Genomic DNA, 25,718 nt, shown 5'->3' with positions numbered 1-25,718 from the left:
TGCACATTAAATACAAAGACTAAAGCTTCCGCTTAACCAGCCCCTTGAAGAAATCAAAGCTGTTGCTGTCACTCTGCAACTGATACAACCGACCAGTAGGCCTATCACCCCATCCAAGCTCTTCTGCGATCAACAACCCGTAATCACGCGTGATGCCCTGAATTCGAGCACGGGCACCACCTTCCTCTTCTAACGTGACTATCTGATGCATATGGAGCCAGTCCTGGTAATACATTGCCTCGAAGCCGCGATCAAAGCCCGTTCGCAAGAAGCGGGTGTAAAGATCCTCAAAAGTAGTCAGGATGCTCGCGAGAAGTTTCTCCAACGTGACCGGAGACTTGGTAGCGGCATCATTTGAAGCGTATCGTTCGGCGAGGGCCCTGAGTGAAGTTGTGGGAGAGGCATTCGTGGTGTTGATGCCGATGCCGACGACGGAAATGTACTCGTTGGACATGAAGTGGGAGTTGATGAGGATGCCGCAGATCTTGGTATAGCGTTTTTGTTCAGGGTCTTCTGGGTCTAGGGCATAGATGTCATTTGGCCATTTTAACTTCACGGGGATAGTCTCGTAGCCTTTGGCGTATGATTTGATACCCCGTACAACGGCCATGGCGGATAAATACTGGATGAAAATAACGGGTGCTGATTGCATCTTCTCCATTGGGTGCCGGACCACGGTGGAGAAGATGAGAGAGCCAGGTGGAGAGATCCATACGTTAGAACCTCGGCCCCGTCCGGCGACCTGAACAGTGGCTGTAGCAGTGAATCCATTGGGAAGACGACGGAGAAGTTGAGTATTTCTATGAATGTCAGTATATACTGGATGACCATCTTAATCAGTACTCACTTCTCTAGAATCGTGTTGGTGCTGGTGATCACCTCGCCATACAGAAGGTTCGATCCGAATTCTGAAGCACCTTCTCGAGACTCGGACTGATATTGTTGGAGATTGGCGTAGAATGCATGGTGATTGAAGTAGGGTGTGAGCTTAGACGATGGGAGATCGTCATGAAAGACAAGTCGTTTGGTGATTGTCCTATAATCAACAATTCCCTCTGTGGGTTTCTCCCCATCAGGAAGCGCCTCCTCCAAGTCGCTCAGATTCCAAGTGCCTGGACGCTCAATTCGGAATGTATCGTTCTCATCTTTCAGGTATTCGTTGTTCTTCTCCTGTTGCAGGTCGGGTGCAAGAAGTGACAAGATTTCTAATGAACGCTCCGGGTCCTGACCAGAAATATGCAAAGATGACAACGAAGGAACAACAGAGCTGTCTGTTGCGACTTGCAGTCCCAGCTTGGACAAGCAAGCCTTCAGGAAATCCGTGCGCTTCTTATCATCAGCGGCAATTGCAGCAACAAGATCCGCAAAACCAGGTCCACCAGCCTTAGGGTCAAGATTGGCAGCGGCAAACCTATTCAGAAGTCAGCCTCCATTTTCCAGACAGTGCGATATACATACTCTGGATGTGGCCCCGTCAAGACAGCCGCACCATCACCAACCTTACAGTAGACGACAGCAGCAGCACCACCCTCACCAGGATCCACATTTAGCTTCTCGTTATAGTTGGCCAGCACTTCTACTCCCTTCTCCTTGTAAAGTGCAGCATCTACGAACACACCACCCCCATTGTAGTAGGAGCGGAACGTAGTAGGCACAGTTCCCACACCCAACGCCTCCTTCGAAACATCCAGCCCAACAGCGCGCGCACCATCCTCACTATGGTAAACAAACCCCGGGAAAGCCCCGCCGCGACAAGTCCCCGGGAAAAACGCCAATTCCCGCTCCCCCACAACCTCCATAGTCTTATCACCAACCTCGAATTCGCAGCGCTTGCTTCCATAGTACCCACCCGCGCATAAACCCAAGTACCGCCCACCCCGGCGCACAAACTGTGTAATGCGCCGATTCCCCGCTCCGTTGAGCGTACGGCCGTATCCCAGGTCCGCGCCGCCAGGAATCACCAACAGAGCACAGGACGCGGTCCATGGCTCATTGAGCAGCATTTCAGCTGTAACAGGCGTGACGGCATAATTGGGTGCGAGCAGACGGCGCAAGGTGTAAACGCAATGGCGGACGGAGTCGACGGTGGTTCCGGTTCCTGTGTCGAGTGTGTCGGTCAGAAAGCGGCTCATTTTCCAGGCGGATTCGGTGAGCGAACCGGAGTAGACTAGGACATTTAGCCTTTTAGCTGTGAGGTTGGCATCGTTGCCTGTTGGTGTCGCCATTGTTTTGGCTTTTGGGTTGTTGTAACTTGTAACTTGTTGGGGAGGGATGATTCATATCGCCGATAAGGATATCAGATCAGATTTCCGACGCCAGCCGCCCTTCACTGATTCCTTCTCCTGCATACTTCAATCATGTCGAATAACGTTGAACAACCTCGGGTTGTCCCTGAGGACGATGATGAGCCGGATGAGTGGTAATTGAGTCTTGAAATGATTTCACGGGGATTGGGACTGACTTCGTTAGGGATAAGCGCATCTTCAGCACCGGCTGCCATAGTAAGTACTCCCTTGATTGTATTGTGTCAATCATCTCTAATACTACATAACAGCCGAGCAGGATAAGATGAATGATTGCTATTACGTGAAGAAGGATTGGCGAGCCTGCAAGGATGCGGTGAGTGTCAAGCTGATTGCTATACCTGCAACCCATTCATACATATTTATTTGCATCTATGGAATTTTTGGGTCTTTTCATGATTACAGTAATCTGTCGAATGCTTGAACTGATCGATTTCTGACAATTAACCTAGATGGAGGCATTCCGTGAGTGCTGGAAGCGCCAGGGCAACGACCAGCGTACCGCGACTAAGGACGCATAATACAATGCCAACAACGAAGATGAAGATGAACATGTACTATTAACCTTAAACAATTCAATTTCTCTATAATCTAATTTCTTCCATCCCAATATCCGACTTTCTATTGTGGTAAAACAAGGACATATTATATCACGTGACAATATCTTCAGCTAGCAGCTTCAGCTTCAGCTTCAATCCTGTAGCTCCCAACACCACCAATCCCAACCATGTCTTCCCTACGCTGCCGTCCCTGGCGGGCACTGGAATCCCTCCAGCAAGGCCCCATTCTCGCGCAATCCCCACGCACCCGACTCCCAACCCACCACCTCTCCCTCAGCAAGCGCACCATCAGCACGAGCAACGCCCGCTCAAACAGCACAGCCACCCCATCCCCAACCCCGAAAACCACTCCATCTCAACCCCGATCAACATCCTACACCCCCTCCCAGCCCAAGCCCACCATCTCTACCTCAACACCTTCCCGCCAAACAACAGATAATATCTCCAAAAGCGGCCTCGCCGACAAACCCCTCGACATAATCAGCGCCGCTGAAGAGAAAATCGACTGGACGCGCTCTTTCCACGGTCTATCCGCCGAGCCATTCCCAGAAAAGGCAGCGAAAATCCTTCTCGCCGAGATCGATCCTCACCAGGTGGAGATCAAGCCCGATGGAATCGTCTATCTACCCGAGATCAAGTATCGTCGTGTACTGAATCAGGCATTCGGGCCTGGAGCTTGGGGTCTTGTTCCTAGGAGTGAAAGTATTGTTACCCCGAAGACTGTCACGAGGGAGTATGCACTTGTTTGTCATGGGCGGTTAGTTTTTCCCTAGTTTTTCTCCTTCCCTCTCTTCATGGATATCATAAGGATACGAATATGATGGTGGAATGCCGCTAACATGAACATTATCAGACTCGTCTCCGTTGCTCGTGGAGAACAGGATTACTTCTCCCCTGATGGAATCCCCACTGCGACGGAAGGATGTCGGTCTAATGCGCTAGTGCGTTGTTGCAAGGATCTGGGCATTGCGAGCGAGCTTTGGGATCCGAGATGGATTCGGAAGTATAAGGCTCAGTATGCGCGGGAGGTGTTTGTGGAGCATATCGTTAATAAGAAGAAGTCGAAGATTTGGATTCGGAAGGATGATACGGTTGGGTATCCATGGAAGGAGACTGGGAGTAAATAGGTCTAAAGTATCTCTCTTTGAATTAGGATGCCTTGCACTTTGTGTATAGGACTCCTTTTCAAGCTTGTATTATATCGTTAGATAGAAATGTACTTGGAATGTATCCGACTCTACTCATCACTGGATACGCAGACATTGAAAATATAATTAGGATGTGAAATGGTAAATGGTAAAGTAAATGGCAAATCCGAGAGTCCCGTAGGACATGCATTCTCAATCATCTCGATGTGTCTAATCGACAAACAAATGGCGCCAATATCGTACATTAAAAACACAAATGAGGAAAGATTTTGTAGACAAATCATCCAATGAACACCTTTTTCCCAAGAAATCAAAAAGAGAAAAGAAAAGAGATGTGGAAAAGTGTGAAGAAACCTACGCCTCATCGCCGTACGGATTCGACTTCTCGCGCTTCAAAGCACGCGACAAGAACGAAGGTCGGCGTCCATTATCCTCCTCCACATGGTGCTGCGGAAGAGGAGGAACAGGATAGGTGGCAGGCGGAGAAACGGGATCGTACCGCTCAGTAGGCGCATACTGACTAGCAGAGTACAACTCATTGGCCTGCTGAGATTCAGCATTGTACCCGCTCAGCTGAACAGACTCGTAGGCCGTGTTCTCCGCGCGCGAGTTGTAGTAGGATGTGTTGTATGTTCCTGACTCCGGGGACCCGATGATGGGGAGTTGGGGTTGCGGTTGCTCTATTGTCGGGATGTGGGAGGGGGGCTCGTAGCGCACGCTGCCACGGGAGCCTGGGGGTGCGGGTTGTTGGAGGATAGGAACGTTGCTGACTGATTGGGTGAGGGCTGCAGGCACGGGGGAGAGGGGGGCTGGCATGGGGTCTTGGTTGTAGGAGACGCGCAGGCCTGCTTTGCGGTGACCGGTTGAGGGCTCGCGGCCGATTGTGCTGTTGTTAACACTGAGTTGGCGCCCGCCTTGGCTGGAGGTGTTTGTCGTGGTGCGGTGGAGGGGGTTGTTGTCCTCTGGGGCTAGGTCGGCGTGGTACGAGCGGGTGTTGAGGCGTTCTGCGATAGCAGCTTCGGAAGAGTTGATGGTTGAGCCGCGTTTTTTGAGTGTCCCCAAAGATGGCTTCGATTCAATTCCTGTGGCTTGTGCGTTCTCGCCTGATAGAGATGAGTCGGCTGCTACTGCAGCAGCGGCGGCGGGCTGGGTAAGGGTTGACTTGAAGTCACCTTTGGTAGAGGTCGCGTCGTCACCCTTGTCATCACCGTCATCTGCATCCTTGGATTCTTCCTCGGGAGCAGCGACGCCAGGGGCACGGATCTTGAGCTTGCGCATGGCCAGGACGAGGGCACACATGAACTTGGAGCGGCGGGAAGAACGGACAGCCTCAATGGCCCAGTTGGACTTGTGACGAATATCCACTTGCAGTTGAAGCTTGTCGAGGTCGCCGACTCCAATGACTTCAATGTTAAAGTCAGGCTGGAAATCGCGGGAGTTCTCCTTGTCACGGACAAAGGCCTCCATTTCCTCGCGCAAGGCCTCGACCTCAGCAAAGGTAGTGTCGAAGGCGACAGGGACAGTGAGTCGCTCATGCATGGCATTGGCACGGGTGAGGTTATCAACCCACAGACTGTTGAGGATGTTGTTGGGAACCTGGGTCAAACGATGGTCGTTGATAGAACGGAAGACAGTGAACAAAAGGGAAATGCGCTCAACAATGTAATCTTTGTCGCTGACGTCAACCCGGTCACCAATATCGAAGGGGTGCTTCACGAACAAGAAGATGCAAGAACCCAACACTTCCTGACAGGTTGTCGAGAACACGAAACTCAGGGAGAGCAGGGAGGTAGCTCCGGCGGCAATGACAGTACCAAAGCCAGTAGTCACGAAAGAGATGAAAACCAGAACGCCAATGATGGAAGCGATGGCAAACAGCAGGTTGTCCAGCACACCGATAGCCTGGTCGACATCGTGCATGCTGTGGTTCAGGGCTTTGCGCATACGGCCTAATTCGGTGACAGTAAGAACCATCTCATCCAGAGAGATATCTCCATTGCCATCCTTGTCCAGCATGGCAAAGCACTCCTCAGCGTCAACCTCGTGGTCGGGTCCCAAAACCTCAACAATATCATCCATATACAACGCGTCCCGGCCCTCGACAACGAAAGACATCCAAACACGACGTGCCAAGGCCGCCGCACAACGCTTACGCTCCAGGGCAGAAATCACCACCTGGTGAGTACCGTTATTGTTGAACACTTGCTTTCCGGTCAGTTCAGCCGCGACATTCCCAACCGCAGCTTGAACTTTATCACCAATACGACCAGCCTGCTGACCAACGTGGCGACCGACGTTCTTCACCATGCGCAGCGGCATCATCGAAGACCGCTTGCTCTTCTTAGTAGCCTGGGTCAGAACTGGAGCCATGATAGTCATATCATCCTCGTGGAACTCCGGGCAGTACATGGGGAACATGTTGCGCGAGGCCTCAAAGAGAAGACCAATGAGGTAAACGTTTCGCTTGGACTCCTTGATCCTAGCGTCGAATTGCTTGCGATGATAGCTAATGGAAATCAACTGGACCATAGCCTTCTCGGCCAGGTAGATCAGACTGCAGACGAGCAAACCAAGCAGGATGTCCTTAATAGTGTGCTCCCAAGACTTGACAGAAGTATCACCATCAGCTTGCTTGCTGGGGTTCAAAGTCATAATCTGCTTTCATCAGTATCAACCACAACCAAAACCTAGTCTCGAAAAGAAAGGCACGTACCGGAAGGAAAGTCACCAGCGAGACAATACACCACAGCAAAAGAGTGATAGGAGTCTGGAGGGCATTCAAGATAAGTGCATACTTGCGCGTTCCCGAGCTCACAATACCACACAAAGTCTGGAATACGAAAGGAATGAACTGCGCCATAATTTTGCACACCCACAAACTAACCCAGACAACCTCAATCCAAGTAAAGAACCAACAAATATGAACACCACCAATCTTCGCATTCGGCGCTGCAGTAGCACCCACAATAATAGGAACGGCGATCAACAACCCAACAGGCACAACAAAGATCATATAACGCGTCACGATGGAGAAATTGTAGATAGCCTGGTATATCCGCCCAACAGCATTAATTGTGCCGTCTTCAGGCGACTCTGCAGCCCTGCCACGAGCATCATGTATATCAGTATCTGTCCTCCTCCTCCTTCCAGGCGCGATAAGATGCTTCTCTGATTCAGCGTGCTGGAGATCATGATCAAGCTCAACGCCCTTCGTGGAGCCAGAACCACTCGCGGAACCCCAGCCACTGTGGCCAGGTTCCGTAAGAGGGATATCAATAGTGACGTCGTTATTATTGTGCATGGCGTCGTGGTCAGGGATTTGTTCAAAGCGATGTAAATGCTTGGGTACGATGCCCAGCTTGCTCCTCATCTCGGGAGAAGAAAGGAGGAAATCCGCTAATCTTAAGGCAATAAAGCGTCGCGGGCGACGATCGATTTCTCAAGCTGGTTGGTTTCGATGGTGGATTTCTGTGGAGAATTAAGTGGGTGGGAAAAAAAAATAAAAATTCATTCGGTGTTTTTTTCTTGCCCCCTCACGGGATGCAGTGTCCAGTAATATTGGATGTTGATCTTTCTTGAGACGCTTCTTTCTTGGCTTCTTTTCCGAATTAGTTATGGTGGTTTTTGAGGGAAGGGGAGTCTTCTTCTTCTTGTTCGATCCCACCTGTCAATTGGATGTGTTACATACTAGATTCGGTCTACTCCGTAAGTTTTGTGGAGTTGAGATCGGCAAATGTTTTGAATCAATGGTAAAGAGGAGATTGGAGGGGAAGTGGAAGCAGAAGCAGGTAACTATTAGAGTTGTGGTTGAAAGAAGACGCGACTTTTCTCACGTTTCAGTTGTTGTTGGCTGAAAAGCCACCAAAAATGTGAGACAAGCCCATTCCCTAGCATACATGATCCACTTATGATAGCCGCATTCCCTGTAACGTTACTACTATCCTAGTACAATTCAGACAATTGTATTCCGTATCTCTACTAATTATGTATGGAGTACTAACTTGTAATGGACTAATTGTACTAATTGTACTAATTGTACTAATTTTGCACTAAAGTTGTGTGTACACGTACCCCTGATTCCCCTCACTCGCCACCAAAGAAAAGTTCTCCAAAAAGCCATGGATGCAGGTCCACTCGACTCCACATTGGCTTAATGGGTCAGCCAATTATATCTTCACCAAAACAGGGACATGAGGGTCCAGCGCCCTCCCAAGATCGAATCTGATGCATATACGTAATTATGAACAGGGATAGATTCAATTGGTTCTAGGTGTTCGTGATTCGACATTTGCTTAAGCTCTTTCGTCATTTCGAATCTTCTCCAATGCAGCAATCATCTCTACGCAATCCCATCCTGCCTCCAATCCCCGTAGCAGCACATCTTGCTCACTCTCCGGTGCCATCCCACTGGGGGCAGGTGGTCGACGATCGAGGTTCGTGGGGAATGGGTATCCCTCCGCCACAGCCTGGATGTATGCCATAATCTCCCGTGCTGCGAGCGAGTATTGGGGATCAAGGTCCTGGTCGGCAATCTGTTTCCCAGCAGCTTGATATCGCTGAACCAGTAGATCCCAAGTAGCCTTTACCAGTGGTAAAGAGTCCACCGTCTCCATCGGTTTACCAAACGGACTACTTACTTGCAACAGGTTCGCGACACGCCGAAACCCACCGTTATTCGGATCCATCACATTTGCCCCTGCTGCATGGAAGAGTGCTGGGTTGAAGAAAACACCGTCTCCCAGAGTCAACGGCAATGCGACATAGTTATCTTGGAAGAAGGTACGGAAATCCGGGCGGCGCCAGGCGAGATACCCAGGGGCATATGTTTGAGAAAATGGTAGGAAGCGCGTCGGCCCACTCTCGACGGGCATGTCCGTGTGCGCGACGGCTCCCTGCAGGGTAAGGAATTGCGTCGCCAGCTGGGTTGGCGCTGGGAAACGGGCACACGCATCTGCCTCTTGGAACCCCAGGTGGAAGTCACGGTGACTTTCCTGAGCTGCGCCGCCGGGGTGGACCGCATTGACCTGTGCGGTTACTCGATAGCCTGGACCAAGCCACGCAGTGCAGACGGCGGCTAACCAAGGATTGGCGTAGTAGTCTACGAATGATGTGGGGTCTTCGGCGCCATGTTTGTTGAAAGAATTCCAGATTCGGTCGTTGCTGCCACTGGCGGCAAAGTGGTCCCCTTGAGATGTGTTGGATTCGCGTTCCCTGGCGATGATGCGATTGAAAGCCTCGTTCGAGGCGGACAAGACTTGGCCGTACCGGTCGGGGTGGTACATATTTCGTAGGACGAAGACACCTGGGCCAGTGTGCAGGATATGATGCCATTCATCCTGTAGCTGTGAGATCGTGGCGACAGCACCCACTCCGACGTCATAGATTGGAATATTACGCTCCACTGCACAGGCCAATGGGTAGGTGAAGGTATCAACTGTGCGTGAACAAATTCGCTTAAATTCATCCAACTGGATGGAACCGGGTTGGAAGCTCCGGGTTGGGATCGGTATGTCATGCATCTTGTAACTCTATGTAGGCAATCCTGCTTGCTGCGGGGCTTAAGTATTAAAATTCCGGAATTCAATCTCCATCAGATTCCCCGCATTTCATTCTTTTAAGACCCGCATTGACGTGGCCAACATCGTGTGTCCACCAGAAAGGGCTCTGGGCCTCGGGTTATGGTTTCCGATGAAAAACAAGTAATGCAGTTCTAGACATGGGTATCACAGCCAAGTAGTAAAGTACAGAGTCTACCATCGGGTGAAGCAAGCAGGACCAAAAGGGTGGTCCTCATCCAGGGCCGTGTTATCCTAGACGCCAAGTAATGAAGGAGAAAGATCAAAAAGGTATCACCAGAACCAGAAGAAGGATATTCCCATATAAATAGCAAGAAAACCAAAGAATTTGCCGAAGTCATCACCGTCGCTTCGTGCCTCATGCAATCATTATGAACCTGGGACCCAAATCAACCCTAATGTGCAGATCTATGGAGGGTCTTGAAGTCTCCATGGGAGACGGAGCAAAGTAACAGTAGGAGATTCGTGAAAGGGGGTTGCGACGCGGCTTATGCATTCATCATGACTGCACCAAGGTCAGAGGTCAGGACTGATTCGGCCGAGGGCTCGTCCGACAGGGTGGGTTCGCTCACAACGAGTTCGTTCTCGGACATGGTATCGACCAATGCACTAGGACGCCCGGCGACGGTGAATAAAACCTTGAACAAGAACGTTGGACCGGGACTGTCGCCGCTAGGCGGTTGATGACGGGTGTGCGTGAGTAGCACACGGATCAATTCCCGCAGGGCAACATCCGTCGATTCGTCGTGGATTGTGTCAATACCATCGATGACGCATACCAATAAGGGTGGTGCGAAATGAAGGAGGGTGTCTACCAGTGATAGAGCGGCGGTCCAGCTGCCCAATGTGCCGTCAATAGGACGGAACCGCTCTGCAGTGAGATCGAGTAGTGAGTCACTGTCGACCACAGTGGGTAAATTATCAATCATCTGTCGGATGAGACTATACGTCAAGGCGATCAGCCCTTGCTGGTGAGGGGTCTGTCCAGAGACTTCTTTGGAAGACAGCTTGCAGAAGTGGGAAAGAGTCGGAAGTCCGGCCTCCCGAGCAAAAAAGGCGTAGGATGCGGCGATCATGGACACGGGGCTTAGCGACTCGGTAGTTTGGGATCCAGCAACGGCTAGGGCCTGGGAACGGGGACTAGTGACCCATTTCTGGAGGGAGGAAATCACGCTAGCTTCAGTCACAGCCTTGACGTCGGGATCGCAGTGAGGAATCTGATCCTCATTATCAAAGAAGGGCTGAAGGTGCTTGGATTCACTCTGCAGCTCAAGACGGGCTAGTCGACGCTTGGACCCCCGCGACCATTCGACAAGGGGTGTTACTAGGCAGAGTTAGTCAAAGTTCCTTGGGAATCCAGAGGGAGGAGACCTACCAAGGTCCGGAGCAGCAGTTGTCATGCACACAATACAGTTGCTCTGCTCCTTTGCAGGGACTAGTTGTTCCGTTGTATTCTGTAGCATCTGCCCTAACAGCTGATCTCGTGTTTTTCTTAACTGATCACGTTTCTCGGCATCTTCCTGGATATCCCAAATCAAGCGTCGGGTCATGGTGTTTTGTGCGGCGTGTCGCCTGCGCTTTCCTTCCCGTCCCACCTGGCTGAGCTGAGACTCCTCCCATAGGGCGCGAGGACTGTAGGCGGAGTCCCAACTCTCGTCGACATCCATCGCATCCGAGGGGCCGGAAAGGTCTTGAGCCTGACGCTGGATGCATTTGACCAGGGGGTGAAAGTGGGCATAGGCATCCTGGCTATGGCTCCTTAATAGGTGACAGGTGGACCGTCGCACATACCAGTCCATGAATTCATTCAGAAATAAGAAGATCAGGGTGTATATTTCAGCGACCGGCCCCCTGTGGGACGCATTGAGTTCCGCTGGGGCCTTGATGGCACTAGTAATATTATTTAAGGCGGTAAGAAGGCCCTCGAGGACCCGGGGGTAATTTGACGATGCCTAGAGTACGAACGAGATGTTTAGCGGTCCGCAGAGTTGGGTGTCGGATAGTGGATGGTGGACGGTTGGCCGTGACCGGGTTGCAACTCACCTTGATTACCGACTGCATCACCCCATAGAGTAGCGGGGTATAGTAAAGATTACCATCGGGGAGGACAGCAAGTATCCGAGCATGACAATCGATGGTAGGAAGGAGTCGGTCACAGAGATCGGCCAGCCGTTGGCGGGGTTGGGATATCCAAAAGGTATGGAGGTTGCGCACCAAAGCCTGAACATCGGTGGCCGTCTGTGGTCGCTCCTCCCATATGACACGATTCTCGGTCGGGACATGACGAATAAAGGCCTTCCATGACTGAGCCAATTCACTATATTCGATATCGAGGTCTGCGATCACGGGGTTCCTGGAAGTGTCAGGAAAATTTTCATCCTTGTTGGATTTGGGGGGGGGGGGGTGAAAGAGGCCTACGAGGAAACGGGTTTTCGGTCGAAACGAGATTCCCAAGCCAATGGATCATCGTCCTGGGCAGGCATGGTGCGACGCATCACACCCGCGGCCCGGATTGAATGATATAGAGATTCAAGTTGTCATCAGTGGATCTGCCGATCGAGGGGAAAGAAAGGGAAGAAGGGAAGGGATTGCAGAAGGGAACGCGGAGGAGCGGGTGCAGCCGCTTGCCAGGGAAAAAGACTAAAAATGGGAAAAGAACATGAGAAAATTTATTAAAAAGGAAATAAAAAGGAAAAGAAATGTCAAAGTTATTAAATGTAATATTTGTTTTTTTTTTCTCCTTCTTTTTCCTCTTTTTCCTCATTTTTCCCTCTTTCTCTGCTTTTGTCCGGTCGACGGGAGCCTCGACCTTTTCTCTCCTCTCCACTCTATGACTTCTCCGCAAATCAGATTACGAACATCTGGGGCTTTGGTTCTGGAGATTATGCCCCGTGTACGACATACAACATACAACACAAAAGGAGAAATAGGGAAATGGGGAAATAGGAAAATAGGTAAATAGGAAATAGGACAGTACGAAACTAGGATATAGGAAATAGGAAACAGGCAATACAAAATAAAAAATAGGAGGGAAATAAGATAGTAAGATTGGGGGGGGGGAGTTCCAATATCATCTTAGGCCTGAAGAAAAGAACGTGAGAATGAGAAATGAGAAATGGTACGGTCTTTTAAGGTTCGGGCTGGTCGTCCAGTTGACGATAGTCCGATGGCTTGTTTAAGCGGGGGTAAAAGCGAACAGACAGAAAATGACAAATCAGACATGTTTAGAACTACATGTAAGTTGGCCAGAAAGACCATGGTTATAAATACTGTGAACCGAGAGCGAAAACGAGTCAATTGTGTGGATCCCCCACACTAAGATAACAATTATTCTTTTTACTGATCATGGGAACAGCTGATCCTCCAAAAGACCATGGAACCTCCGAACTTCCATCTTCCTTATCGTAATGATCATTGATCTGCTTTTACTCCACGGGGATCCATACTACGATCGGCCTTAGCTTCTCCCCTCTTTTTTAATTTCCTGTTTTATCCTTCTTATGCACTCCACTTCCCCCCCAAAGTCCTTCTTGACTTCCACTTTTCTTTGGGCCCTGACTAATGCTGATCACCCCACGCTTCCGCTGATTCCCGTACATCAGCGATGGGTCCCTTCTTTCTCTTCTACTTCTTCGTCTCGGTGTTGGCGACCGTGACTGTTCAACCTTCCAACTCCTCCCAGGATTTATCCTGGTCCTCTTCTTCCCGCTTTCTTCTCCAGGTTTCGGGCTCTAATTTGACCCTTGCCCCGCTGACCCAGTCTCTTGTCCGTCTCTCAAATAGTGATAAACAGGTACAGCGCCCCATCTAGCCCCCAACTTCCCGCGGGTTGCATGGCTAATATCTATCTGTAGGCATTTCAAATCTCTGGTAACGTCACCAAGGTGGTCGCGGAAGACTCGGTTGGCCTGAATTCCTCCTCAATTGCCTGTATTCCGTGTGATTCTTCAGATTACCCCGGACCCTTCAAGGCGGATCGCACCATCGACACTGTTGACAGCCAGTCGACATTACCGGGGGCTATCATCCTGTACAGTAATTCAGCATCACACTGCAATTTGACAACCGATGATACTGCTGAGAATTATCGCAATATCTTCACTGTGATCAATTTGCGATCGTCAACCATCCTACAGGACGCTTTTGATTCAAATAACACAACCGCCACTATGTCTAGTGTTATGCCCGGTATCGATGGCGGCAATACCACAACCACAGGTACCACTACTAACGGTGATAGTCCCAATACTGGTTTGTGTTCCATTCCCTGAATATCTGTCTGGTATATTGACTTGGATGCAGCCATGATTATATTGTATAGTATTACCGGTATCATCACAGCTCTCTTTTTAGGCATTATTATCACCGGCGCTGTTCGCGCACATCGTCATCCAGAGAGATACGGACCCCGTCGGGTGGCAGGTCGACCCAGGCAAAGTAGAGCAAGAGGTATAGCTCGAGCCATGCTCGAAACAATTCCTATTGTCAAATTTGGCGATGAACCTGCCGGAGATGTCGATGCTGCCAAGCGAGATGTTGAGCTGGCCAGCCATGATTCTGGTGACCGATCTCCTCATCCAGAGGTCGCCGAGGTCGGCGAAACTACTCCACGTGAAACCGAGCCATTGCCCGAACAGGAGACCGATCACCCTATCACCGCTGCACCGGAGCCCAAGGCAGAGGCCGTGCCCGAAGCTGGCAACTTTTCCTGTCCCATCTGTACAGATGATTTCATCAAGGGTCAGGATCTGCGGGTCTTACCGTGTCAGCACCAATTCCATCCGGAGTGCATTGATCCTTGGCTGGTGAATGTCTCTGGCACCTGTCCTCTCTGGTATGTTCTGTACCAATCCTATTCTGCATCATCATCTAACTCCCATCAGCCGCATCGATCTTAACCCGCCGAAGAAGGAGGAAAATGCCGAGCAAGATGAAAATGCCGAGCACACGGAGGAAACGGCGACCGAGGAGGCTGGATCCTCTACCGACGCAACACACCGACATTCCCACCACCGTCTCACCAACTACCTGAATGTTCGTCGCATGCACAATGCCACCGTTGAGGAGCGCCTCGCTGCCCTCCGCCACGTCCGCGCTGCCAACCAAAGTGAAGCCCTCGCTGTCCCTGCCCCTGCCGTCCGACACCGTCTCGGTAGCCGACTTCGCGAGCGGTTCCGCGGTCGCTCTGGTAGCCACGGTGTCGAGAGTGTCAGTCCGGCTGAAAGTGGCGCAACGACGCCGACAGTGACGACGCCCACCGTCCCTACCCACACCCCTGCGCAGACAGCCGAAACTGAGCGCGAACCCGAAACCGCGACCTCTGAAACTGCTGAATTGCCCAGCAATTCCGGCAGATGAAACTGACATGTTTAACATGCCTAACCCCTGATTACATGATTCGATGAACTTTTATTCTTTTCCAGCTTGACATATTGATTTGCACAAATTTAGCTGATTATGGCGTTACGAGAGATGCGGTTTGGTTTGGACAAATGATTCCGGTACATAGGCGTTTGAGATACGGAGGAAAATGTTTTTTCTTTCCTTTCTTGTGTTGTCTTTCATTCCTTGTCTTGATTTGTCTTTTGACTTTCGATTGTTGCATATACTTCCCGTACATAGCCATATATAGGCAGATGTAGATCCCAGCAAATCTAGGAAAACATACTTACTCTACGTACGTCATGACATATAAACAGTACAGTATAGGGCAAGTATTCCCGCAACCCCAATTATCGGCAAAAGGGATCTCCGCGCCTTGGCAGCGGGGATTTAGCAGTGGAGTCTCCAGATGTGGGGAGAACAAAAACAAAACTGGAATCCCAAATTGGAGAATGGCCAAGCATCTCTTTCCATGCGTACGTCAACCTAAGACACCTGTACCTATATATTCGTATAAGAGCACGGGTTCAATAAATAAGACTTGGTAAGCAATCCAGAACCCTGGACCTTTTTCCTGTTCCATGGGAAGGGCTTATTGCCAAAGATAGCCAATGCACATTGCCCTGATGTCATAGAACAATCCTCCTCATTTCCATTTTCCTTAGCGCCCGACTTTCCCCAACGTCTAGTACATTATTCCGGGGAACGGCTGGAGTCGGAGCATGTCCGGGCGGCTGCGGAGTTCCGGGATCGTCCTCATCGATAGGCGCCTCGAGACGATGGATTGGGTTATATTGTTCCTGGAACTTGTGGGTTCCGGGATTGGATGGAGGTTGGGTAGAGGTCGGGGGCATAGCAGATACCTAAGTGGGCTTCTAAATAATGTAGGCTTATCGCGTCTAGATGTCCGGTGAGGGGTGATTCCGATAGCCTAAGATAAGAACAGAGCTCGGTAGATACTGGGTAACTTATGTAGAGATAGTGTTCAGGTATGTATGAAGACTAGGGATGTCAAAATGAAATTTCAAAATTTCGAAATTCCTGAAATTTGGCTGCTTGAAATGTAATTTGAAATGGGGCTTGAAATCTTGAAATCTAGCTAGTCCCAAAGTGGTAATGATTATCTTCCATTCTTCCAATCAAAACAGTCGAACGTAAAGCACGTGACATAGACATCATGTGTCATCTATCCCCCGCCGTCGCCGAGTTGGCCGCTTGGAATCATCTGGAACTCCTTGAGGCCATTCAGATACACGCTTCGACCTCGTCCGCATAAGATGAGCTGAATCTGAATTTGTTGTGGGTTTCGTTGAAGGACTAAGGGGAGGCTCCGAAGTTGGCTTCAACAAGGAGTTAAGCCTCGACTTCAACGCAGAAATGAGGGCAGGATTTGTTGATTCTGAAGCTGAAGTCAAAGCTGAATTCAATGCTAAAACCAGGGCAGACGTTGGTGATTGCTCTGTTGGTTGCTCTGGTGGTTGCTCTGGTGGTTGCTCTGGCGGTTGCTCTGGCGGTTGCTCTGGTGGTTGCTCTGGCGGTTGCTCTGGCGGTTGCTCTGGCGGTTGCTCTGGCGGTTGCTCTGGCGGTTGCTCTGGCGGTTGCTCTGGCGGTTGCTCTGGCGGTTGCTCTGGCGGTTGCTCTGGCGGTTGCTCTAGTGGTTGCTCCGGTGGTTGCTCTAGTAGTTGATATGAGCCCCCTGATAGATCGTCTAGCACTTGGTTTCGCTGCAAAACCCTCTCTATCTCGTTATCCTCTTCTTGAAGGAGTGATTCTTGCGCAACTTCGGGAGGCCGTTCTGTCCGGAATTGTCGTTTATTGATCTGCACGAAGAGCAGTTTTTCAACGCGGTGGGGCTCGAGCCTATTTCGGACTTTTGTATGCTGAAGGTTCATCTGTGAAAAGGCTCTCTCCGCTGCCGCTGAATTTGCCACAGTATTGCAGAGTCGACGAGCAAAGGGTGCAAGAAGCGGAGCAAAGTCCTCCTGTATAAGCATATCGTAAGTAAGTCCTTCGTTTTAATCGTTGATAGTATAACGTACTGCCTCAAGCCAAAAGAGAGACGGGCTCTGGGCCTTCCAGCAGGAGGCATTATAAAAAGCGCCCGTTCTCTGCCTGAATGACAGAAATTCATGCCAAGCGGAAGAGCTTTTGTCGTTGTTCTGTAGAGGCCGTAGCACACCTTCGATATAATTACGAGAGCTCTGGTCAACTTTCCCAGGGACTCTAGCGGGATCAAGATGATAGGCTACCCAGTGGATAGGCTCAAGCTGACGTAGTATTCGACTTTGCCAGCCTATGCCATCCAAATAGGACAAGAAATCGTCCTTAAGAGATGTTTGGGAAGCCAATGTTCGTAGATCTTCATGGAGATCTAGCCATCGCTGCGTTACCTCCATAATCGACGAGTTCCGAGCTTCGGACTCTTTTTGGGCAACATGTAGAGGCTTACGGATTTTAATCAACTCCTTTAGTTGCCACCAGAACGAATGCGAGTTCGCTATCCGAATAATCTCCCTCCCCCTAGCAGTCGAGGTAGCAGGAGTGATAAGTGTCCACTCACAGATAGCTTCTTGGCAGTCGTGGAGCGAGGAGAGCATATTATATTGCGTTCCCCATCTTGTAATGACTGACGCAATAAGAGCCTTCCTATATCCCCACTTCTCAATCTGCTTTCCTTGCATCCTTGCGTACTCGAGTGGTGAGTGGTGGAAGAAGACGACTATTTCAAGGGCCGACTTAAATACCTCCGCAGCCCGTGGAACCTTCGAACCCTTAGCATCAACAATATCCTTCATGATTAACTGTAGGCCGTGAGAGTCACAGGGAATCATAAAGCAGTGTTTGAGCTCTGGTGTGTTCTCTAGCTTCTCCCAGACCGATTTCATGACAGAACATGTGTCTGTCGAGATAGAATTAATTCTTTTCCAGTCAATCGTTGTATCCAGTTGTAGTAGGAGACATTTGAGACTATTCAAGATCCAACCACTAATAGCAGGAGCATCAAGAGTCTTGTCTTCCATATCATTCAAGTAGACAAACCATGACTTTATCGGCGTTGTTATAGTCATCACTATCACCCGTTGAGATCTAATGTTAGTGGTCTCATCCACTGTGACATTTAAGAACTCAGTTCTCCGTAACTCTTTAATAACCTTCTCTAGTAGTTCATTATATGCTTCATCCAGCAGGTCATCGGCGACTCGTTGGCGGGAAGGAATTTGATACGTCGGGCTTAACGCATGGATAAGTTCTCGCATTTCTTGCTGTTCGAAAAGGTTGAATGGTCTAGCCCCGGTGAAACAGACCTGAGCGATTAGCTGATCAATGCTTCTGGCTGGCTGAGATGTAGAGAAACTTAGCAATTTCTGTTTCTTCTCTGCGGCGGTCTTGGGATCCATCAGAGCCTGTGCTTTTGTGCATTTATTAACATGCTCACTCTGGCGTGTAGTATTTTTGGCGCGAGTCTTCAAGCATCCAAGACATTGTGCTTGAGGCACCTGAAGAAGCTGCAATTAGGGGAGTAGAGGATAAGTTTATGAATTAGTTCTTACCTTTTTATCACCCTGTATGATTTTGAAGCATCTCTGAAGCTCGAGCTCTGAGTAGGAAACCTTTCCGCAAGGATGATTAGGAGCCATTTCGAAGGTGAGGGTGCTAGGAAGGGGTGAGACCTTGAGAGTATTCTAAACAAGCCAAAGATATATATTCTTCCACCTGTTGCCACGAGCTACAGCATACTTGATGAAGACAATGGCAGAAAAATGAAGTATAGGCCTTTATTGGCTATAATAGGTTACCGCTTCTGATGACTCAGCAGACGCCAGCCCCTTGAAATGTAATTGAAACGAGAAAATGAAATGAAATTTCAAGATTTCGTAATGAGTTGGCCAATTTCGTAATTACAACATCCCTAATGAAGACACGTAGGCATGTATATTATTTCAGCTAGGGGGTTATCTATCCTCAATTGTTCCGTAGATAAATTTTGAATATGTAAGGGGAAAAAAAAAAAAAACCTACTCCGCACGCGACCTACGGATAAATATAATTATAACGCACAGGTACGTATCAGGCCATGGCCTGGATTTGTTAGAGGATCCACTGCGTCTTTTTTGCTCGGCGTTGGATGACACACGGCTTGACGGCGGCGGCGGAAAGAGCCTGTCGGAGGGCACAACAATCATCCATCGGGTAAATCTGTATTCTGAGGAAATCTGTTATTTTTTACGAAATTTTCATTCAAAGATATTCATTTACATTATGCCCCTGGCTATACATATAGGCATAAAAATGACATTATAGTGTTCAAATATGACTTGGAATGATGAAGTTCAATGTTGGTATTTACACATGTTTCGCATGTGAACTCCACTATATTCTTCACGAAGAAGATACGGAACTTCCTCGGCTTCCAAAGTGGAATCCCTCGGCGATAACTTCATGTATATATAGATTCAAGTCTCTTTCATAAATACTCCATTCCATGTTTGTTTGATAATCGCTGCAACCTGATTTAACCGTTCTTACTCCACCCCCTCATTCCAGTCCAATCCGGTGAACGCAAGCAGCAAAGTTTCGGTCACAATTCCGGGGAAACCAGTATATTAGAACCATGGCCCATTTACAGAATTCTTCTTCCTCGACAGCTCGCGACCGTCTTTCCTCCATCTCATCACACATCATGGGTCCCTCCAATTCCTCAGTTTTCACCAGTTCTCTGGTGGCTGCCGCCCCCGAAGATCCTCTCTTTGGCTTGATGAAGGCCTATCGAGAGGATCCGTCTGAAAAAAAGGTTGATTTGGGCATTGGTGCTTACCGCGATAACAACGCGAAGCCTTGGGTTTTGCCTGTTGTCAAGAAGGTAAGCTCCACGAGTCGTATCAGCTCGCCTTAATGCCCTGTTTTTATTTTGTTTCGTTTCATTTCTAACAATCCTCCCTTCCAGGCTGATGACGCCATCCACAACGATCCCAGTCTTAATCACGAATACCTCTCCATTGGCGGTCTCCCCGACCTCACAGCCGCAGCTCAAAAGCTCATCGTCGGCGCCGACAGCCCCGCCATCAAAGAAAAACGGGTATGTCCAACCGAACAAAAACACCAAACACAAAAAGCCAAAGCTAATTCCTCCAGATCTGCACCCTCCAAACCATCTCGGGGACCGGCGCCGTCCATCTAGGCGGCCTCTTCCTCTCCAAATTCCACCCCCAAAAGCCAACCATCTACCTCTCCAACCCAACATGGGCAAACCACCACCAAATCTTCTCAAACGTCGGCCTAAACATTGCCACCTACCCCTACTTCTCCACTAAGACCAAAGGCCTCGACTTCGATGGCATGATGAACACCATCCAATCAGCCCCCAACGGCTCCGTCATCCTCCTGCACGCCTGCGCCCACAACCCCACAGGCGTAGACCCCACCCAAGACCAATGGCGCACAATCGCCTCCGCCATGCGCGCACGCTCTCACTTCCCCTTCTTCGACACAGCTTACCAAGGGTTCGCATCCGGCGACCTGGTCAAAGACGCATGGGCCATCCGGTACTTCGTCGAGCAAGGCTTCGAGCTCTGTGTCGCTCAATCCTTTGCCAAGAACTTCGGATTATACGGTGAGCGCACGGGGGCGTTCCATTTCGTCTCGGCGCCGGGTGCGGATGCTGCTGCTGCTAATCAGCATGTTGCGAGTCAATTGGCTATTTTGCAGCGGTCGGAGATTTCAAATCCCCCTGCTTATGGAGCGAGAATTGCAAGTCGCATTTTGAATGATCCTATACTTTTTGCCCAGTGGGAGGATGATTTGAGGACTATGTCTGGGAGAATTTTGGAGATGAGGGCTGGGTTGAGAGAGAGACTTGAAAAGAAGGGAACGCCTGGGTCTTGGGAGCATATTACGTCGCAGATTGGAATGTTCTCGTATACAGGGTTGACGGAGGCGCAGGTTCAGACTTTGAGGTCGAAGTGGCACGTATACATGGTGAGTTCTTATTCCTTGAGTTATGAAGCTGTTGGACTAATGTTTTGCAGACTAAGAATGGTCGGATTTCCATGGCTGGTCTGAACACACATAATATTGACTACTTCGCTGAAGCTGTTGATAGTGTTGTTCGTGGGGAATAGATGTCTAGGGACATATTGGCTGGGCTGGCGTTTTATTTCTTTTTACTGATTACCCTAACCCATTTTCTACATGGCTATGATATGATATTTCGGGTCTTAGCAGGCTATCTTGCTCAAGCGCATTGAGATTGTTCTTATAGATGTTCTTAGATTTAATGTTCCCTGCCAATCAAGTCATCTATGCTCATTACAATGTGTACAGATACAATAGACGTAGCGGGTAAGCAGGAAGTGATTCATATGATGCCTACATCTGAGTATATAAAGCCCAAACTCCTCTTCAATGCATTGAAATGCTAATGCAATGGTGGGCCTATTAAAAGACCAAATCCCACACAACAAGCCAAGTACACAAGCCCACAGTCCCCCAAAACACGGCCTGCGCCGTACTCCGACGCTCAGTCGCACGCTTAAGCTCCTTGTTTCCACGTCCGACATTCGTACTAGTTGTATCCGCATCACTGACCAATTGCGAAATATACTCTTCCTGTGTAGCAAGATGCGAGACGAGCGTATTCTGCAGCGACGAGATCTCAATAAGAGACTTCTCAGCCTTTCTAAAACACCAGTTAGCTCAAGCCCAGAGCACAAGAACAAAAGACCAAAAGACCAAAAACATACTGCACTTTGCCCAGCGTATCCTCATAATGGCGCAGCATAGTATCATTCTCCTCCGCAAAGAGCTGCAACTGCTCCGGCGACAGCTGCGCCTCAATCTGCGCCGTATCGGCCTCGCTCAAGTGCACCGCGTCAGGCATCGGCAACGCAGATAAAGAAGCCTTATTATAACCTTGTCTTTCGGAACCCTGCGCCGTAGAGGATCCAGACCCAGATTCGGGTCCAGTCTTCGACCCCGCAGTTTTATACAAAACACTCTTCTCCTTCTCACGCACGCGCTCAATTCTCTTCTCCACCATCTCCCGCTGCACGCTCGCTGCGCCTTCCAGCCCACGTCTCAAAAGCCACAGTACGCTCTCGCGCACTGTACGAATAACTCTCGCGCTTTCCTCGGCTCGCACCTGCTCTGCGGATTTTCCTTGCGCGTCATCATCGCCTGGTCCGCCACCGCCGGCCCAGCGGAAAAGAAGAGCGCCCGCGGCGCTATGTCCGTATCGTTTGCGGAGAATGGTAGCTTCGGTATCTTGGCGGAGGGATTCGGCGGAGGCGAGGTTTGAGATTGAGGCTGCGAGATCGCGGAGTAGAAGGGCTGTTGAGGAGTCGACTGCGTCGCGCTCTGATTCTGTGAGGTGTTGGGATGTTGCGTGTGGTTGAGTTTGGGTTTGGGCGCGGCGTTGTGAGGGTGCTGTTGTGGTTAGGTAGGCGTGGCGGATTGATTGGAGGTATTGGAGGAGGGATTGTATGTGTGAGTACTGTTTTGTTTGAATAGTTAGCTCATGAGTGTTAGTGGAGGGGCGGATGGCTGACGATGCGATATGCCTCCTTCAGAAATTCGTCGGCTGTTTCGGTTGACGGGTGGGTTTTTGGGGAGTGAATTTGGGGGCCATGCTTGGATGAGACTAGCTGGCTGATAGTGGGTGTTAGGTCGGTCATTGTGGTGGGTGTTGGAGGTTTGAAAAGTGGAAGGTGTACACAAGGCAAGTTGGAGATGTAGAAGTGGAGCCCGTTAACAACGTCACTGCGATTGGTCGAGCTTTTTTTCCCCGGAGTGAACTCGATCTATGGCTTTGTTAAATTATATTTGTAAGATTTGGATATTTGGATCGGCTTAATCTCACTGACTTCTAATTATGCTGTTATATATGAGTTGAAACTTTCAGTACTCATGTCAGCCTTGAACCAATCATCCATATAGTTAATTTTTTATAATCAAATTCTCGGACAACACGTAGACGGCTGGACTTTCCAGTTACGATAGAGTAGCTAGTAAGACACAAACCAGGAGGTCAAGTATTTACTAGTATCTGGGGCTGACTTGGGTTGCTCCAGTGGGTCAGCCGGGGATTTGGCTTGCCCGCGCGGCTAATGGTATACCTCGATTTGCGTAATTCTATCTCCATCTAATTTTAGAGGTATCCAAGCGGCTAAATTGCATTAGCTGGCCATTATAGATTATAAATGTTCGATAATGCAAGATGATAAGTGAAGATAAATGTCACTAGTAGTAAAGATAAAGGGCTAAAGATAAAAGTCACCGGTTAATTGGATGTCACGTGTATTCGCGGCTCCTTTTAATACTCGACACTAAACTCACTAGCATCTCGCGCTCGAGCAGGGATTTGAATTTCGCCGGGGGCCAATTTCACCCGGATAGCGTGGTCGCCGCGCTATTCTCTCTTCCCCTTTTCGCTCTTGACAATGATGGCAACCCGGATGCTTGGGTACCAGCAGATCTTGTTCCGAACCAAAGCCCCTAATCTGTTCGCCCAAGATGGCTGAGATTTATAACACGGACCGCTTTGCAGAGCTCTATTATCCATCCAATACAGCCGATCTACTGCATCTGGGTCTCGCAGCGAGATTCGTGGCGGCGCTTTTCGAGTCGAGTCGGGTTACTTACGCCTTTATCGGAGGATGGGCGGTCTATTTGCGGGGTGGTCGCCGGCGCACCCAAGACATCGATATTACAGTTGCCACTTCGATGGACCATTTGAGGCAGATTTTAACTGCGGAACCCCGGTATTTAATTAATCCTTCTCTCTTTATCCTCTCCCTCTCTCGCCAGGTGCTATGTGAGTTTTCTTTGTTGACCTCTACTAGTATTCATTTTCCGGCTATTCATGGTCGAACTTCAGTCCAAATATTCATTGACACGGGTCGCAGCGTGGACGGGGAATTCCCTCACGTCCCTGATTTGGCGGTCAGTATGGATATTGTGATCAGTGGTGAGTGTGGACCTTTTCTGCTCCATGTTGCTTATTCCGCGATTATCCCCGAAGTAATCGGCAAAAGGCGGTTGACAAAATATGATCTCTGCAGGAAACTTGGGTACACCGGAGGATCTTCAATCCTCACGCGAGCACATCAATCCGCATAGACCGACGCCATTGGGATCACCAGTCTTGGTACTAGGGTTGGTCTTTCAGATCTATGCAAAATTAGAGGCATTCTCCCGACGCGGAGAACAAGATAGCAAGGACTTTGTGGATTTGGAGTTTCTTTTCACACAATATGCGATTCAAATACCAGCATTCAGAGACTGTTTTAGCATTGAGCAGCGACAGAATTTCTGGATGCAATATGCCACCAAATATGCGACCTTTCCGGAACAAGTTGAGAATATGAGGAACCTCCTTGGGCTTTGAATTATAATTATAATTACTTTCATTATTTCAACTAATTTGATATAAGCTTCTGAGTCCACGGATCAGGAGATCCTTTAAGACGGAATCGCGTGTCAAATATTGAATCGGGAGTCGTCCACCCCAATCTCCCCTTCTTACTTCGAACCCGCGACTCCCACTGTTCTCGCCTGCTTATTGTTGATGTGGGGAAGTAGTGGACAAACATCCATCCTTTCCCCCTTGCAGCTTCTGCTGCTAGAAGATTCATTCTTCGGGTCCATTCTTGGTCATTCGTCCCGTCTAGCCTGAGATTTTGAGCTCCCCACTCTTCTGACACATTAGATCCGTCAATGCAATCGCACAGCGATACATCGTCGTTCATATCCAGGAAACTCTGCATCAGGACCGGTAATGTTGGATATGGTACCCCATTTAAGCTGCGTCGTATGCGAAAAGGCCCACAGGGGATGTGGGCATGATATGCAGGAACAAGGATAAAGTAAAAATGCACACCTCGGCCTTTAAATCGATGATAGGTATGACTTAAAGACGAAGGTTGCGGAATCGGAATTGGCGGTACGGCGTGAATTTTGTGCGCCATCGAATCACCGGAGAGAAGGGAAACCGCATCAGCGACCTTGTCATCGGGGATGCATAGCTCCCATTCCTGTAAGCTAGTTAGCTGTATATTCTTGTTTCAAGTGTTCCAAACTAAAAACGACCTATCTGGTCCGCATTTCTTGCTTGGAGTCAGGAATCAATGAACCGTACATCTCGTACACGCCCGGCGCCGTAGAACATCAGCGCAGAAACGCCAACAACACAGCACTCGATGCCATTGTTTTCAAGATATCGAGTCACCTCCAGAATCTCGAGGGTCCCGTGGCCGCCACACGACGGGACCTCGTCTGGAGAGTATGTAGGGGCCTTCTCTACAGGGTCCGGGAGAACAGGGGCGTTGAGGTGAAATTTTGGAGCTAACATTGCTGTACACTAGGAGAAGGCCCTGCCTAAAGGCATGGGGAGTCATGAAGTCGCGGGGAAACATTCATTTTCATAGCACGTGATTGACTTAGTCACTTTTACACTTTTTTGCCTTCGGTCTGGATGCTTCCATTTATCCAATCGATTCCACCCTTCTGCCATGATCGCCATATGTTATTGAATTTGGGATATATTAATTACAAAAAAGTTACTGGGAATTTTGTATCATACGCAGTATTTGGCAGAAATTCTAACATTTGAAAAATAATGTCTTGCCAAGTAGATCATGGTGGGGCGGAGACTTAACATCCCCTGTGTAGATCCTGTTCGTGCGATAGCCGTTTTATAAGCCGTTCACATACATCCCATACCTAGGCTATGTAGTGGTTACTCCTTGTTATGTC

General features: G+C 49.3%; 11 protein-coding genes across 11 annotated transcripts; 5 read left to right on the top strand and 6 right to left on the bottom strand.

Moving 5' to 3' along the window:
* Window positions 1–19: 19 nt before the first annotated feature.
* N7520_004648 (biotin--[acetyl-CoA-carboxylase] ligase BPL1) lies at window positions 20–2,225 on the bottom strand (the record flags this gene model as incomplete). The annotated part of the gene is made up of 3 exons (XM_057138582.1): window positions 20–800; window positions 848–1,411; window positions 1,459–2,225. 3 exons carry the CDS (start codon window positions 2,223–2,225, stop codon window positions 20–22), a joined length of 2,112 nt encoding a protein of 703 aa, XP_056996789.1.
* A 132-nt stretch (window positions 2,226–2,357) lies between these two features.
* Window positions 2,358–2,824, top strand: N7520_004647 (uncharacterized protein; the record flags this gene model as incomplete). The annotated part of the gene is made up of 4 exons (XM_057138581.1): window positions 2,358–2,419; window positions 2,470–2,501; window positions 2,555–2,619; window positions 2,756–2,824. The coding sequence occupies 4 exons, from the start codon at window positions 2,358–2,360 to the stop codon at window positions 2,822–2,824; spliced, it is 228 nt and encodes a 75-aa protein (XP_056996788.1).
* A 206-nt stretch (window positions 2,825–3,030) lies between these two features.
* Window positions 3,031–3,990, top strand: N7520_004646 (putative mitochondrial genome maintenance protein Mgm101; the record flags this gene model as incomplete). Its single annotated transcript, XM_057138580.1, has 2 exons — window positions 3,031–3,620; window positions 3,717–3,990. The coding sequence occupies 2 exons, from the start codon at window positions 3,031–3,033 to the stop codon at window positions 3,988–3,990; spliced, it is 864 nt and encodes a 287-aa protein (XP_056996787.1).
* Window positions 3,991–4,365: 375 nt separating this feature from the next.
* On the bottom strand, window positions 4,366–7,381 carry N7520_004645 (serine/threonine protein kinase; the record flags this gene model as incomplete). The annotated part of the gene is made up of 2 exons (XM_057138579.1): window positions 4,366–6,666; window positions 6,725–7,381. The coding sequence occupies 2 exons, from the start codon at window positions 7,379–7,381 to the stop codon at window positions 4,366–4,368; spliced, it is 2,958 nt and encodes a 985-aa protein (XP_056996786.1).
* A 922-nt stretch (window positions 7,382–8,303) lies between these two features.
* Window positions 8,304–9,530, bottom strand: N7520_004644 (phytanoyl-CoA dioxygenase family protein; the record flags this gene model as incomplete). Its single annotated transcript, XM_057138578.1, has 1 exon — window positions 8,304–9,530. The coding sequence occupies one exon, from the start codon at window positions 9,528–9,530 to the stop codon at window positions 8,304–8,306; it is 1,227 nt and encodes a 408-aa protein (XP_056996785.1).
* A 545-nt stretch (window positions 9,531–10,075) lies between these two features.
* N7520_004643 (uncharacterized protein) lies at window positions 10,076–12,070 on the bottom strand (the record flags this gene model as incomplete). The annotated part of the gene is made up of 4 exons (XM_057138577.1): window positions 10,076–10,911; window positions 10,963–11,539; window positions 11,631–11,940; window positions 12,006–12,070. The coding sequence occupies 4 exons, from the start codon at window positions 12,068–12,070 to the stop codon at window positions 10,076–10,078; spliced, it is 1,788 nt and encodes a 595-aa protein (XP_056996784.1).
* A 1,121-nt stretch (window positions 12,071–13,191) lies between these two features.
* Window positions 13,192–14,945, top strand: N7520_004642 (RING-H2 finger protein; the record flags this gene model as incomplete). The annotated part of the gene is made up of 4 exons (XM_057138576.1): window positions 13,192–13,380; window positions 13,442–13,838; window positions 13,890–14,421; window positions 14,471–14,945. The coding sequence occupies 4 exons, from the start codon at window positions 13,192–13,194 to the stop codon at window positions 14,943–14,945; spliced, it is 1,593 nt and encodes a 530-aa protein (XP_056996783.1).
* A 4,636-nt stretch (window positions 14,946–19,581) lies between these two features.
* Window positions 19,582–21,088, top strand: N7520_004641 (aspartate aminotransferase; the record flags this gene model as incomplete). The annotated part of the gene is made up of 4 exons (XM_057138575.1): window positions 19,582–19,830; window positions 19,915–20,046; window positions 20,103–20,945; window positions 20,996–21,088. The coding sequence occupies 4 exons, from the start codon at window positions 19,582–19,584 to the stop codon at window positions 21,086–21,088; spliced, it is 1,317 nt and encodes a 438-aa protein (XP_056996782.1).
* A 316-nt stretch (window positions 21,089–21,404) lies between these two features.
* On the bottom strand, window positions 21,405–22,639 carry N7520_004640 (uncharacterized protein; the record flags this gene model as incomplete). The annotated part of the gene is made up of 3 exons (XM_057138574.1): window positions 21,405–21,645; window positions 21,710–22,458; window positions 22,514–22,639. The coding sequence occupies 3 exons, from the start codon at window positions 22,637–22,639 to the stop codon at window positions 21,405–21,407; spliced, it is 1,116 nt and encodes a 371-aa protein (XP_056996781.1).
* Window positions 22,640–23,477: 838 nt separating this feature from the next.
* On the top strand, window positions 23,478–24,351 carry N7520_004639 (uncharacterized protein; the record flags this gene model as incomplete). The annotated part of the gene is made up of 2 exons (XM_057138573.1): window positions 23,478–23,931; window positions 24,026–24,351. The coding sequence occupies 2 exons, from the start codon at window positions 23,478–23,480 to the stop codon at window positions 24,349–24,351; spliced, it is 780 nt and encodes a 259-aa protein (XP_056996780.1).
* Window positions 24,352–24,382: 31 nt separating this feature from the next.
* On the bottom strand, window positions 24,383–25,314 carry N7520_004638 (uncharacterized protein; the record flags this gene model as incomplete). Its single annotated transcript, XM_057138572.1, has 2 exons — window positions 24,383–24,997; window positions 25,102–25,314. The coding sequence occupies 2 exons, from the start codon at window positions 25,312–25,314 to the stop codon at window positions 24,383–24,385; spliced, it is 828 nt and encodes a 275-aa protein (XP_056996779.1).
* Window positions 25,315–25,718: the final 404 nt, after the last annotated feature.

Source organism: Penicillium odoratum (assembly GCF_028828045.1).
Source record: "Penicillium odoratum strain IBT 22623 chromosome Unknown utg000004l_segment0_segment0, whole genome shotgun sequence".
NCBI classification, from domain to species: Eukaryota; Fungi; Ascomycota; class Eurotiomycetes; order Eurotiales; family Aspergillaceae; genus Penicillium; species Penicillium odoratum.
Note: the sequence above shows the minus strand (reverse complement) of the source record. Positions and strands in the feature narration are given on the sequence as shown.